Raw genomic sequence first — 15,222 nt, 5'->3', positions numbered from 1 at the left:
AAACTGATGGTTTACACAACACAGCATTAGATCTTTATGGAGAAAATTTAATTCCATTCTTTATTCAGCAAGATTCATTGTGAATATTGGACAGTGGGAGAGAGTGGGTGAACAGAGGTGGGAAAACAGTTTTCTTCTGGATGGTTCATTCCCTGCACAAACCACGACCAGCAAGAGAAAATAATCTTCCTTCTTGTCTGCTCCCAGCTCATCCCTCTTGAATACTGATTCCCACAGTAGATTCCACAATTTTATCACAATCACATTGGAAAGGAGCTCTTTGGATCAGCAATCCCAGTGTTTAATGTGGAGAAGTGTTGAGTTCTCCATCTCTCTACTCAGGGAGGGCGTGGGGTAAGGAGCCTTTCAGGGCTTTCTGTTTAGGAGCACAGATTCCAGATTTCATCCATTTTCATGGAAAGATGAGTTAAGAGCCAAATCTCAAGGAGCTTCCCCTCCTCTCACAGGAGGGAAATGGGAGTTTCCCAATGGGAGTCACAGTGTATGTGCCCAAGTCACTTCCCAGAGAAGCCCATGGGCCACCTGGTGGGCCAGCTCAGAACAGGTGCCTGGGAAAGCCTGGGAAAGCCAGGAGGGATGGTGTGGGACAGCCCTGGGATGGGCAGGGATCACCCTCAGGGTGTAGAACTGATGTAGGACTCCTCACCTCTCTCCCCTTCAGAAAAGACACCCAGGTCTCAATGGTCCTCAAACCATCCTTTGTACACAGAGAAGTGGCAAACATTGCCCATGGGCTGGAGAAATGGGAGCCTTTCACTGGGAAGGAAAAGAATCCTGCTCTGCTGGAGAGTTCTGCAGGCAGGGCTGTTTGCAGCAAGGATGGATTTCTCCTGTGCCTGTGGGACTGCCTGACCCTGATCCCAAAAGTGCCCAGTGGAGCATTGAGAAAAGCACAGGGGCTCTGCAGCTGAACTTCCTCCTCTTCCCAGCCTGGGCAGTCAGGCATTCTGCACAGGAAAAGTTTGGAATCCAGCTGTAAGAAATGCACAGGCACCATTCCTTCTGGAGAACTGGATGATACCCCAGGATTCTCAGAGATTTCCATGGGAATATTTTTATACTTATGGTGGCCTTTCAGCTCCTCAGCCAGCACCAACGAGGAGTTGAAGTTTACTCCATGTGTTAACCCAGACACCTCCTGCCTCATGGGTTCCTTTGGAATTATCTAGTAGAAGGGGTGGGAACTTGCCTGTCCTTGGGAATCAGTAGGAAAGCACCAATGAAGAAAGGAATTGCAGCTTCACCAGGACAAGCCCCCCACCAAGCCCCCATGCTGTCCCCTCACAGGCTGCAGGCCAGCTGGGAGCTGTCTGACAGGTTCTCCAGGTTGTCCACCAGAGTGATGATGGCTTCTATTTTTTCTTCTGGAAGCACATGGGAGGCATTGGATCGAAACTTCTTCAGGAGCGACTCTTTGCTCAGGGGCTTCCTCCAGTGCCCATAGAAAGTGTCACATTTGCCCGTCAGGACGTCCCCGCTGTGCAGGAGCAGGGCCACCTCTCCGTACATCTTGTCAAAGTTGGCCACGTTGTCTTCAGGGTGCTCCACCACCACCTTGTCCAGCAGCTCCCTGAGCTCCTGACGGTGGATGCTGCTCTCCGAGAAGGAGCCCAGGCCCACCTCACCGTCCAGCAGGGCAGCACAGGCATTGAACTGGAAGGAGTGCCTGGCCTGGTGCTCCGAGCTGGGGAAAGGCCGGTTGATGTACTTGGACACCGGGATCTTCAGCATAATGGTGCGGATCAGGGACGGCGAGAAGGAGCCCGCGTAGTTGATGAAGAGGTTCCGGACGGACAAGGCAGCATCCACCACCCAGTGCATGCCCAGGTGGGCTGGGAATCTCTTGAAGGCAATGTCCTGCTTCTCCAGCAGGAACTCGTGGTGCTCGCCGGGCGCGGACAGCGGCTTGGGCTGGTAGACGCTGTAGAAGGCGCTGAAGCCCGAGCAGCCTGGGATGTCATCCAGGATCAGGGGGTTGGCCTCCATGCCTCGGCCCGCCAGCAGAGCAGCCTCCAGGCCCAGGCGGGTGGCGTTGCCCACGTGCAGAGGCTTGGCCTGGGTGGCGGCGTTGGCCATGGGCGCCCCGGCCAGTGAGGCGGCGATGCCCAGCGCGTGGCAGCACTGCGCCGAGCTCAGGGACAGCAGCTTGGCCGTGGCCGCGGCACTGCCCAGCGTGCCCACCACCGAGGGAGGGTGGAACCTGCAGGGGGACGGCAGGAATGAGCAGCCCTGGCTGCCTGGCACAGGGAACACCACAGGAGCCTTCCCACAGAAAAATTAATGGGAAGTGAGCAGCCCATCAGCCAGCAGAACTCCCTCATGGCTTTGGTGTGGGTGGGATTCACCTGACTCAGAATTTAACCATAAATTTTAGCTAATAAATTATCTTTAAAATCAGAGTTTTACTGTATTTTAGTTTAACTCGAAATTTAGAGTTAACGGACATAAATTTAGTCTAAAAATGGAGTTTCTCCTTGAAACCTCCTCAGAAACACCAGGGTGAGCTCAGCATCTCCAAAGAGCAATTTGAACTTTCCCCAGGAGGTGCCATGGTTTGTGTCCACACAGCCAAACTTTCTATCCCTCAGATAAATAATTCAGCCTCAACTACACCCAAGGGAACAGTTCCTGGTTGATTCCATTGCTTGGATCACACCAGGGCACTGCTGGAAACAGAAGTTTGCCATGGGGCTGTACCCACCACCAAACTGCTTGGTTCTGGGATCCTGCCCTGGCTGAGTCAGATGATGGCACTGCAGACTCCCTGTGAGTCCTCCTGAGGGTTATTTTTGAGGCAAAATCCCTAGAAATCACCAAGTAAGTGCATGGTGCAATCACCTCTGGCATTTGGCCCTCAGTAAGTCTTTACCCTGGGGTAAAGCAATATCAAACTGGACTTAAACTTGGCTTAACCTAAATGAACATTTTAAAACCCAGACTTACCGACCCTCTTCATCCTTGGCAAAGAACAGGAGCTTTACCTTTTGGGAATGTCATGAGCCTCAGTGGAGAAGTGCATGAGCCTCCCTTGCACTTCCAGGCCTACGTTGAAGGCCAGCAGGAAATCCAGGCCATTGGGTTTGGTGTTGGGAGGGAGCATCTGGGAAGCTGCCAGGAGAGCCGGCAGGATGGCCCCGGAGGGGTGAGTGGCAGGGTGCCAGGTGTCGTCAAAATCCATGGAATGAGTCTGCCAGAGAAACAGAGATGGGAATGTGCTGGCTGGATGCTGAGGGAATGAGGGCTCCCTGTTGATATTCCTGAGGAAATTCTGCCAAAGCCTCCACTCAGTGTCCCCATGGGGTTGTTCAGCTCCTCTATGAGCCAGGAGATTCCCAGCTTTTGTCCCCCATCAGTGACCACTCTGTTTCCTGGAATGCTAATTCCTGGCACCACAGATTCCCCTGGGAGAGCCAGGAACACAGATTCCCCCTGGAAAAAACAGGAGAACAGATTCCCCAGGAAGGGCTGGGAGCACAGATTCCCCTGGAAGGGCCTGGAACACAAATCTCCCTTGGAAAAGCCAGGTGCACAAATCCCCCTTGGAAGATCCAGGAGCACAAATTCCCCTTGGAAGATCCAGGAACACAAACCCCCCTTGGAAAAGTCAGGAGCACAGATCCCCCTTGGAAAATCCAGGAGCACAGATCCCCTGGGAAGATCCAGCCTCACCGCCACACCGTTGGTGAAGGCAGCCAGCGTCGGGGACAGCTTCACTCCCGGCTTTCCATAGACTGAGCTCACGGCCACGGAGGAGTACAGCTCCTGTGGGAAGGAGGGAATGTCAGGAGAGCCCTGGAGGTGATGCCTCTGGTTTTAGCTTTTATATTTTTCAGATTCTGTGCTGCTTTTGTGTGCGGGTCTGGGCTTCATACTAGGGGATGGTGAGCTCTGTGCACAGAGCAGGGAGACAAAACAATTCCTGCTCTAGCTGGGGTCTAAGGACAAATGATCCAAATTTCAGGCCCAAGAGCATGGACAATGGTAGACTGAAGAGAGAAAAGCAGGAAAGGTGGGACTTCATAGGCTGGGGCTGTAGTTGGGCAATTGACTCCAGTGTGCTGGTGGACCAAGGCTTAGAGAGGTGTGGGACCCCTGTGACTGGTTGGGATTTTTGTGACCATTTTGTGTTCACTTGTGTGCAGCCCTGGCTGGGCTCTTGTGCTGCCCAAGGTGGATCCATTGAGGCCTTTTAATAAATTCCTACTTTATTCTTTAGCTCCATCTAATCTCTGTTCTAGGGCAGCCTTCACAAGGCATCAGAGGGAGTGGGGATGGTGCTGGCCAGAGCAGCCACCGGGATCAGCCCCAGAGGCGGCAGTGGTGGTGGTGAGGGTGGTGGCAGTGGCAGTGGCACTGGCAATGGCAGAGGCAGTGGCAGTGGGATTGGCAGTGGCAGTGGCGGTGGGATTGGCAGTGGCGGTGGGATTGGCAGTGGCATTTGCAGGGCTGTCCCTACCCGGCAGTAGCGCAGGGCGATGTCGAAGACGCGTGTGGTGCTGCCCACGAGCCCCACGCCGATGCTGTCCAGGATCATCCTCTTGCTCCGCTGCCGCACGGTCGGGGACAGGTGCTCGGGCCGCGCCGCGCGGATGAACGAGGCGAAGCTGCTGGTCACCGTGTCCTCGGGAGCGCTCCTGGCCGCCACTGCAGTGCCACGACACCGGGAGGGGACAAGGACAGCCGTGAGCCCTGCACTGGTGTCACCAGGCCAGGGAGCTGCACCTGCCCAAGGCAGGTGGGTCAATCTGGGGAGCCTGCAAGGGCAGGGAGCTGGAATTCATCATCCCCATGGCTCCCTTCTCACTTGGGGTATTCTCTGATTCCATGGGTTCTATACATAACATTTCATATTCCACAGATGGGGTGGCTTCCAGAAGGTTCAGGTGAAGAAACTTCAGAGCTCAGCCCCATCTCCTCACCTTGGGGTTTCAGCAACCATTTTTTGGGAGGGATCAACACAAATGATCGCTTTATCCAGAGGAAAGCCTAACACAAATGTACCACAGCAATCCAACGCTTCCATAATTTTTTGGAAAGCAGGACTAGACCCAAAGCCTGGATTTATCCAGGTGTTTAATCCTAAAAGACACAGAAGTGTCTCGACTCAGGCACCAAAGCTCTTAAGCCCTATGTACTCCAAAGGATGCTAATCATTAAAAGTAAGTTAAAAGTCTATGGAAAATACCCCGTTTGTGTCTATTGTGTCTATTTTAATTTCAGTGACCAATTGCCTTGTTCAGATTATATATATATATCTCATTATTTTATATTGTTTATATATATTAATAATTTAAATATTAATTTATAATTTATAAAAATAGTCATAATTCTATAATAAGAATACAGAATATTATTAATATAATTATATTTATAACTCATAGAATTAAAATTGATATGGCCCATTACAATTTATACTGTTAATTTGAGAGTGCACAGGAGACCAGGAAAAATAAAATTCCACCTGGACAACATTTGCAGGATGGCAAATCCATAAATTTACTCATGGGTGGATGAGGGGGCGCACACATTGATGGAGATAAAAGGTGAATTAATGCCTAAATTTACTGAATCACAGGTGAGAAAAAAAACCAAGCTCATCCAGATCGTCAGGTACGCAGGAGGCTTTGGTTTTGGAGCAGCAAACATGGCAAATAATGAAATGACCATTCCCCAATATCGCTTGTTTGGATCCATCCCGAAATGTCACATCAGTGACTCACGGAGCGCTGGCTCATGCTCGGGCTCACCTCGAGCCCAGTCTGCGGCTCCTGTAAACACAGCTGGGAATGCCATCACCGCCTGACTCACCGGGAGAAAGAACATCCCCCTCCCGGCACCGCGTTCCTATAGGAATCCCGGCGTTCCTGCAGGAATCCCGGCACTCAGCACCCCGGATCCAGCCCAGCCCGGGTCCCCCCGGAGCATCCCCGGGTCCCCCCGCACCCTCCCGAACCGGGAGCGGTGATGTCAGGGCTTGGAGAGGCCGCAGGAAAATCTGCTCCCATCACTCAGCACCCAGAAAAGCTGGATTGGTTCCTCCCCGGCATCAAATGCTCTTTGTCACCTCAGCAGGCAGCGGGGTGTTTTAACCCTTCAGCAAAAAGCACTCCATGACTCGGGGATTTTCCTTCTGGTATGGCAGGACTTCATAAAAAAATTAAATTTGATACAAGATCAAATAAATCTCTGTGGATTATTATTTCTTTTGTCCTCAGGTTTCATTAAGCAACATTCCTTGCATTTATTGTATTAATAACTCATTTTAAAATAAATTGAGACAATAGACTAAGAATATATTTTTAAATGAGTTAATAAACCTAGAATAAAACTTACAATTAACCAAGAGCCCCTTTTAAAAAAAGTTAATAAACTTATAATAAACTTATACTAAACCAAGAAAATTTTAGAAAGAAGTTAATAAACATAATAGATCAAAAACATATTTTAAGATCAGTTATTAACTGATAGCCAATCTTAGATCAAGTTAAGAGATAAAATAGACCAAGTGTCTACATGGCCAAGTTGTGGTTAATTTATCAAAGGTGGGCAGTACTGGAGCCGCAGAAGGAGAGCCAGGAATGTCTGCAGGCAATGCCCAGAGCAGGATCAGGTGTAAGTAGGGAGCAGTGACAAGTGGAGGAGTTAAGGATCTGAGCCACCCTTTGAACGCCTTACCGCTGTGGTCAAAGTATTTGGAAAGTCTGGTTCTAAACCAGTTAAAGATCTGGTTTAGCACAGGACTAACAATCCACATTTTTACTCCTTGCTGCTTTTCTCCTGGTCCTTTATCCCCGAGGGCAAGAAGAACCACAGGACCCCCAAACATTTGGAAGCTTTTCCTTCCAAGAATTTGAGGATTTCTCTGGGTGTGCTCAGCCCAGCACCTTCTTTTCCAGCAATTATTTAGGGATGCCCGCTAGGAAAGGATGGGGAATGTTGAGAGGTACAAACCATGGGTAGCAGTTTTGTGGACTTGCCGAGAGTTTGCCAAGAACTTCTGGGATTTCTAGAGGAGAGACACAGAGAGGGAGTTTGTCACTGGAGCTGCTGGAAGGATTTTTGGAGCAGTTTTCCTGGTTGTGCCTCTCATCGTGAGACACTCACAGATCAAACAAGCACGTAAAAGTAGCGACATATTTAAAGGAGGGAAAAAAATATTTTCCGGAGCTGCGTCCAGCAGGGATGCCAAGAACATCCAGGGAAATAAAGCCACAGAGCTGAAGGGGCAGCAGAGCCTGTGCAGCCCTGCCATGAGATCCTGCAGCGAGTGGGACCAGCTCGGAGCGGGCACAGGGAGCAGAACCCACGGACCACATCCCAACAACAACAACCCCCAGGTGGCACAGTCCAGGGGATGTCTGGGACTCATGAAAGGAGCAGGATGGCAGGAAAAGGTCAGTAGATGAATTAAGTGACTGTGAAAACCATTGGAATTTGTTAATTTTGGGGCAGGCTCCTGTTTAGTGCCACGATCAGCTGGACCAGCTGAGGAACCGCCCGGAAAGCGACATTTCCTCCTTAAAGTGCAAAAGGCGAGCTCAGGGATGGGGAGGGTTTGCATGGAAGAGTTTTACCTGGAAGGTGGAGTAGACCATGCTGGTGGCTGCTTTTTCCAGTGTCCTTCCCGGCTCGGTGTGCTCGGCGCGAGGGATGGCAGAGGTGTGTGGCTGAAGGTGCTGGTGGCAGGGTTTATATCTGCGTCCAAAAGGCAATTTGCTTTCTGTTTTGTGCAACTGAATTTCCAGGGGGATGACATCAGTCCCTGGGGAGCCAGAGGGTGGGGGGGAATCCATGAGGAGGGGTGGTTTGTCCCTGCTGGACAGAAGGGAAACCCTCCTCCCCACGCACACCCCCCCGGTTTCAGGAAATAAATAAAGATTTCAGACAATAACTGACAAGGTTCAAGGAAACTCCTGTCTCCAAAGTGCCACAGGTGCCAATGGGTGAAGCAACTGGCTCCAGGCTCCTCCTCCCAAGGAGGACTATAAAAGTGAGATTCACCAGGAAATGAGAGGGACAAGAGCATCCTCCCATTGAGCTGAAGTGTCACCAAAGCAGGTAAATCCCAGCTGCAGAGGCAGAAGTGAGGCAGTGGTGGTTTTCTTGGATGCTTTTCTTGAATACCTTCAGTGTTTGGGTGTTTGGCTGAGTGTTTCTCAGCTCTCCTTCTTCTTCATCTCCAGCTCTGCTGGGTCACTGAACTGGGATTGCACCCTGGAGCTTCCAGGGAACACCGGGAGCCTTCATTCCCAAAGCAATGTTTGGATTTTGGGGGAGTGCCACGGCTCTTTGCTTTGTTCAGCAGTGGAACCTGGGGACATTTATTATTTTGGGCAGATTAACAGCCTGGAGGGACATACCTTTAGTTAAAATTGGATTTTTTACTAACCCCCATGCAGACCTTTGTTGTAGCAATGCATCCCTGGCAATTCCGTCGTGCTTTGCACCAGAGGAGAGGCAGGGTTGTGATGTGAAATCCAGCTGTGTGTTGTGGCTGTGCACTGTTCATCTTGCTGTGTGTTTATCCAAAATGAATTTTGTTCTCTTTCCATGTTTATGTGGAGAGAAGCAGCATTTCCTCAGAGCTCTGTAAATGTTTGTTATCACTAACAAGGTGGGATGGAAAACTAATGGCAAGGTGCCCCTGGGGATGAGTGAAAATGGAATGGTCTGGTGCTTGCAGATGTGTCCCACGGCATGGGGAGCCTTACTCCAGCCTCCTGGGGATGGAATATTCCTGTGCCCTGGAATATTTTTGTTAATACTGGTCATGGAGAAGCAGCAGCGTCTGTGAGATGCACAGAGAGATTCCTGCAAACCTGACAGCCCCATGGAATTGGGATGAGATGGGAATGACCTTTCCTGGCAGGGGGTGAGGTTGCTGTGAGGACAGCAGGGAGTGAAGGAAGTGGTGTCCAGAGCCTGTCCCACGCAGCTCCGAGGTCAGCAGGGACAGGAGCCAGGAGGGAGGGAGGACATCACAGAGCATTCCTGCAGCCCCCAGGGTGAGGGATGTCGGGGCAAGCAGGGAGAGGAAAGAGGGTGGAGGGGGCAGGAGGAGGGAGGGTGTGGCTTTGGCTTTGCCCTCGCTGCACAAGGGATTTGGGCAAGGGAAGGATCGTCCAGGGCTGCCCCATCTCTCCGGGAGATGCAGCTCTCAGGCAGCACCCCAGGTGTCCAGCTGCCTCCTCAGCACGGGGACATCTCCATCCCGTGGTTCCCTGGACAGTGGCTGTGCTGCTGGTGCCCTGGGTGTGCAGAGAGCCTCTAATCCCACCTGGCACAGAGGGATTTTCCATCTGCCTCCTGCACAGCCTCACGTTATCCCGTCTCACCACCAGGGTTCTGTGGTGTGTGTGGAGAAATAACAGCATTAAGGACAGTGACAGCACCCATGGGTGGGGCTATCCCAGGGCCAAACCTGGGCATATTTGATCAGAAAACCTCCCTGGGGGTTCCCCTGCTGGGCCTTGTTTTTCCAGCTCAGTGCAGCCCTCAGCGTCCTGGTGCTGCTGCTCCTGAGACAGCACCAGGAGGATTTTCCTGGTTTGATGTATCCTGACCTTGCGGGAACCTGAGGCAGGGACAATGCCCAGGGACATTGTGCCCAATGTCTCAGGGCAGGGACCACGAGTCTGGGTTGGTGTGTGAGGCGTGGGTGCGAGCAGTGGGTTTCTCCTTTTCCACATCTTGGGCTGGATCCTCTCACATCCTTCCCCTTTACACCTCCTTAGCCTGACAGCATATTCTGGTGCTTGTCTTCCTTCCCCCATGTCTGCACTGGAAGAAGAGGAAAACATCCCTGTGAGTTGTGTCTCTCCCTCCCTCCCTCCCCAGCCTCAGCTCTTTGTTGCAGGTCTGTTATGCAGAAAACACCAACAAAATGAGCTTTGGCAAATTAAAATCCACTGGTGGGAGCCAAGGAGTCACCTTGCCAGCCCAGCTCCCTCCCTCTTCCTGGGACCCACTCCAAGCAGGGGCTCTGAGTGTGCTTTTGAGCCACTGCCTGGGCTGTTTCAGGGCAAAACAACTGGAGAAGCTTAATTTTGTGGCTCATTTCCAAGTACAACCATTTAAACCAAACTGCTTCTTTATATAGAAGTGTCATTTAAAACAATTATAGAGACTAAATCATGGAATCCGCAGGCTCAGCTCTGCCCAAGGGCACAGCATTCCTTGGGACCTCCTGAAAGGCAGTGCCTTGATGGGAAAAGGGAGAATTCTTCTCTGGGAACTGGGATTTGGTGCATCTCCCTCTCTGAACCCAAAATCCCAGCCTTTAGCACAACAAAGTAATTGAATAATTCATTGCTCCCCAAGCTTTGCTTGGAGGTGTTTAGCTCTTCCTTATTTGATGAGAATTGATGTTGCCAAAGCAGTTTGGAGCTGTTGGAGTCGATTTATCCTTCATCCTTCTTCCTTTGGGGAAGTGACATCCTTTAGAATAAATGGAAAGAGGAAAACACAGGGGTTTTAGCAGAACAAGAGAGTCCAGAGGGTACCGAAGTTCGCAAAATGTAAATTTGGGCTGACGATTTGTGTGATCCTGGGATTTAGGTTCGTTATTACTCCTATATTATTTTTCTTTGGGTGGTGCTCCTTCCCTCCTCCTCACTTCCCCTAACAATAGTGGAGCTTTCCTCCCTTTCCAAAGGGTTCTTTGGAATGGCTGAGGACAGAATACATCACCTTCTCCCTTTCCAGCTTTTTTAGCTCACCAAATATTCTAAAAATACCCAAATAACAAGAACATTGCTGTTTTATTTTCATCTTTGTTTCCCAACAAAACCCTCCAGAGAGAAAACTTCAGCTCCTGGTACCCAGGAGTGCGAGGAGTGGAAACGTGGGGGCTGCCTGCAAACAGACGAGTTCATGGGAGAAATATGAAGGGTTTGAAAATAGCCTATTTAGTCACTGGGGTTTCAAGAAAGGGATGGAGCTGGAAAATTCCAGCTGGAAGGGAGACTGTGTGTGTGTGCACCGTGCCTGCCCTGTTTGTCTGCAACAGTGGATAAGAAACGTCCTGGAACGGCTCAAAAATACCTTGTGGGTTTTGTCTGGATGTTTGTTGGTTTGTGTTGGGCTATTCATGCCTCTCCATCTCCAGCAGCCTGGAGAAGAGGGGACAGCAACCATCACCACCACCTGCAGCGCTTTGGGGCACCTAAACATGTTTTTGCCAGGAATCCTGGTCGCCTAAATAGGTTGTGTGTGTTTTTTCTGGATGGGGCTGTGGAAAGTAGGCACCTCAAGCGGTGCTTTGAATGGAGCCTTTGTCTGCAGCGAGGAGCGGGGAGGAACATGGAAACACCTGAGCCTGTCACCAGCCTGTCCCTGCTCGTGGCAGGGGCACGACTCTGCAGGCTGGCCGGGTGCTGTCCTGGTTCAGAGCAAATTTTGGAGAGAAACCCCAAAGGGCTCCTCTAGGAAAGCAGATTCAATTGGTCCCTCCCCGCAACTGGTCTGGGAGAAAATAGCTCCTTGGAAAAAAGTGGAAAAAACCTGTTTATTAAACAATAAAACCTAAACAATATTAAACAATAAAACCCCTTGCTGCTCCAAAAGAGATGACAAACTGAGAAAGTCCCCTCCCCAGATTGCAGTTCAGCTCACTCAGGCTCTTATCAGTCCCTCTGGTGCTGGAAATGTCACAGGCCAGGCCCGGCCCAGTGGGCCACAGGTGCAGCTACTGGTGCTCTGCTGGATGTTCAGTCCAGAGCAGGCTTAAACAGGTCCAAAGAAAAGGGAAAAAAACACAGTCCAGAGAACTTCTTTGCCTCAGCTAGCTAAACTAACTAAAATAAAGGAGAGTTCTGTCCTGCTGTCTGTCCATGCACAGACAACACAGTCCAGGAGCAGGAATGTGGAGGAGTGAGTGCAGGGTCTGAAAACAAACTGCTGCTTCTTCTCTCCCCCCTTCACTCTCTGCAACAAGTCTTAAAGACACAAAACTTATTATTCAGCATAAACAGAACAAGAAAATTGGGGATAAAAGCATCATATAGTCAGCCCAGGACAGGTGCCTGGGCCTGGTGCAGAGGGCCTGGCTGGGGAGGCTGTGGGGGCAAGGTCCAACTCTGCTGTTTTGTCTGCAAGGGCCAACTCTGCTGTTTTTTCTCCAAGGGCCATGGTGAGCACTGAGGGCTTTGCTGCCGTCTTCTACAGCGAGCCAGGGGTGCTGGGGCTGCTCGGCAATGTGGTCAGTGCCTTCCTCCTGTGCCTGCAGAACTTCACCATGGCCGCCACCGGCCTCGGGCCTCGCGCAGCAGAGCAGGTCCTGGCAGGTGGGTGCTGCTGCTCAGGGTGGGGTGGGTGGGCATGAGTGTCCCCTGAGCTCTTTGAGGGTCATCCCCATGGGCCAGTGAGCACCACTGGTGGGAAATGTGGGCTGTCTCCATTGTGCAGGTTAGTGTGCTCCTGGGGATGGCTGCTCTTCCTTCCCAGCCACTGGGCCAAGTATTCCAGGTGTCATTCCCTGCTAGATTCAAACTGTCCTTGGGGCCTGCTCAGCACACTGAGCCAAGGGGCTTAGGGGCCATGCAGAGAAATTTCCCATAAAGGTGGGAAGAGGGGCAGGGAGAGGCCACAGGGCTGCTCACAGGAAGGCCATGGGACCTGCCGTGGGGTGTGCCCTAGAACCTCCTGCAGCTCTAGCCTTTTTGTGCTTGGCTTCACACCTGACCCCTTCCTGCATCCCTCAGGTGTCCACCTCATCCTGATTGGAGGCTTTGTCCAGCTCCTGGCCGGATTTCTTGCCTTCCGCAAGTATGACCACCTTGGAGGCGCGGCCTTCCTCACCTTCTCTGCTCTGTGGAGCAGCTATGGGGCCACGAAGGTCCTCTCTGCTGCGTATCCCTCCCCAGAGAACACAACGCTCCCCTCTGGGAATGCCAGCCAGCTTCCAGCCGCCGGCACGGCCCTGCTCTCAGCCAGCCAGAGCTCTGTGGCCGGGCTGGTGGCCTACATTGCCATCTCCTTCATCCTGTCCTTCTGCTCGGCCACCGTCAACTACATCATGCCCTTCATCTTCGGGGCCATCGCGCTGGCCTTGGGCTTCGAGGCGGTCGCGCTCTTCGGGGATTGGGCCCTGGTGGTGTCCGGGGTCCTGGAGCTGGGCATCGTCCTGTGTGGGCTGTATGGGGCTGTGACTCTGCTCCTGAAGGGCATCACCCAGAGGTACGTCCTGCCCGGCTTTGGGCATCCCCTCTTCAATGTCCTGCTGCTGGGATCGGCACAGAAAAGCTCCTCCAAGGCCCTTGGGGAAGAAAAGAAGAAGAACACCAAGTACGCGGAGCCGATGGCCCTGGGGAACATCTGCGACACCGTGTCACCCTTTATATTTGCCTTTTACTTCTTTGGGTACATGAAGACATTCTGTGTGGGGGCAGCGTGGATTTCCATCATCTCCAGCTGCCAGCTGCTCTCCAGCTTCTACAGCTACCTCAGAGGGGACAGCTACCACACCACCAAGTTTGGTGTCCACAGCCTGCTCTGGCTGGTGATGTCCTGGGAGGAGTTTGTGCTCACCACCTTCCTCGGGCTGCCTGCAGCTCAGGACAGCAGGCTGGGAATGTTTGGGGCGTGGTTCTTCCTGGCCACTGCCTGCCTGCTCTTTCTGATGTCGATCCACAAAGACACCCTGGAGATGCTGCAGAATGCCTCCTTCATCCTCCTCACCTTGGCCTTCATCCACCAGATCCCGCTGCCCGGCGCCCGGCCCTTCCTGGGGGCTGCCTGCAGCCTCTGCACCGCGCTCTCCCTGTACGCCACCTTCGCCAGCCTCATCAACTCCATCGGGGAGAAGGCTCTGATTCCTGTGGGCACCCAGGCCGTGCCCAGCTCAGCTCTCCAGGCCATGCTGGGGGCTGTGCAGAGCTGGCTCTCGAGCTCCAAGGACATCCCCAGCGGCACCAGCGCTGCCGTGCCGGACTCGCTGTTCTACATCTGCAATGGCCTGGCCGCGGTCGCCGCCGTGCAGGGCAGCATGGGTGCCCTCGGCAGGCAGCAGCTCTCCATCCCCTCCGTGCTCATCCCAGGAGCCCTGGGGCAGCTGTTCGTGTGCCGGATCCAGGTGCAGGGTGGGAAGAGGTTTGGGTCCGTGCTCCCCTTCTGCTACGCTGCCTTCTGGGCAGCCTGGACCTGGCTGCGCCTGGCAGGTAAAGCACAGGATGGTTCCTGGCTTAAGGGGTGTTCCCAGGGAATTTCAGATTGCTTTCTCTGGTGGAATTCCTTCTTTCAGGAGAGTCAGTGACATCAGGTTTACTGATATTCCTCCATGGAAAAAGTTAATTCGCCAATCACCCCAGTTTGCATTCGGTTGCCATTGCTGCAAGGCACTTGGTGCCCTCAGTTCCAGGAGTTCAAGTTGTGTCTTCAACTCAAATAAAACGCAAGATTTCCCTGCAAAAACATTGTGACACAGGGCTGGCTCTGGGTTGTTATCTCAGAATAACAAATCAGGAGATGCTTTTAGGCAGTGAGAGACTCCAGGTCCTGGATTTCTCCTTCAGGAGCCTGGAGAAGTCTATTCCAGCTGGTCACAGCCATGGAAGAAGCTCTCAGAAGCTGAGCCTGGCTTTTAAAAGCTGCATTTTGCTCCAGGTGGGCAGAGTGTTCACACAGCCTCTGTGCCAGGAGCTCTTAAAATGAGCACCTGTGGGGAACAGTTAAAGCTGTGGCTTGGGACGTGTGGCAGGAGCAGCTGAAGTGTCCAGCCAGGCCCTGAGTATTCCAAGCTGGAGGTAAAATCCAGAGCTTTTTTTGGACAACCGTCACCAGCCCCACAGTTAATACCTCAAATAATTTGCGTGGCAGCAGCAGCGGATGTAGGTGAGGGAGGGTTTTTGGGAGGCCACCATCCAACAGCTGGAGCTGTGGTAATCCCAGCTGAGGCTCTGCCACTCTCCTGTCATGCTGCTCTTTGTGGTTTGCTCGTAACCAGATGTGCTGCTCCTGTTTCAGGCCACTTGCTGGACATCGGGGCGGGGCACACCGAGGGATTCACTGCTGGCTCCGTTGCCTTTTTGGTGCTCAATGCTTTTTTAATCATTTTGGGTAAGTCTCAGAACCACGTGGGATGTTTATTGAGGGGCATCTGGGGTCAGATCATGAATCCTGCTGTGATTGCTCTGTGGTGGAGATGCACCAGCGAGGGAGGCTCAGCTCTGCCTGTCGCTCTGATTAAGCAAGAACGGAGATGTT

The 15,222-nt window shown here is 52.2% G+C and overlaps 1 protein-coding gene across 1 annotated transcript; it reads right to left on the bottom strand.

Annotated features, from left to right (window-relative positions):
• Positions 1-1,302: 1,302 nt before the first annotated feature.
• On the bottom strand, positions 1,303-5,814 carry LOC134425879 (cis-aconitate decarboxylase-like). Its single transcript, XM_063170897.1, has 5 exons — positions 5,742-5,814; positions 4,478-4,665; positions 3,691-3,783; positions 3,003-3,208; positions 1,303-2,221 (listed from the first exon to the last, which is right to left on the bottom strand). The coding sequence occupies exons 1-5, from the start codon at positions 5,812-5,814 to the stop codon at positions 1,303-1,305; spliced, it is 1,479 nt and encodes a 492-aa protein (XP_063026967.1).
• Between the last annotated feature and the right edge of the window lie 9,408 nt (positions 5,815-15,222).

Source organism: Melospiza melodia, chromosome 16, assembly GCF_035770615.1.
Source record: "Melospiza melodia melodia isolate bMelMel2 chromosome 16, bMelMel2.pri, whole genome shotgun sequence".
NCBI lineage: Eukaryota > Metazoa > Chordata > Aves > Passeriformes > Passerellidae > Melospiza > Melospiza melodia.
This window is presented reverse-complemented; position numbering and strand designations above follow the sequence as displayed.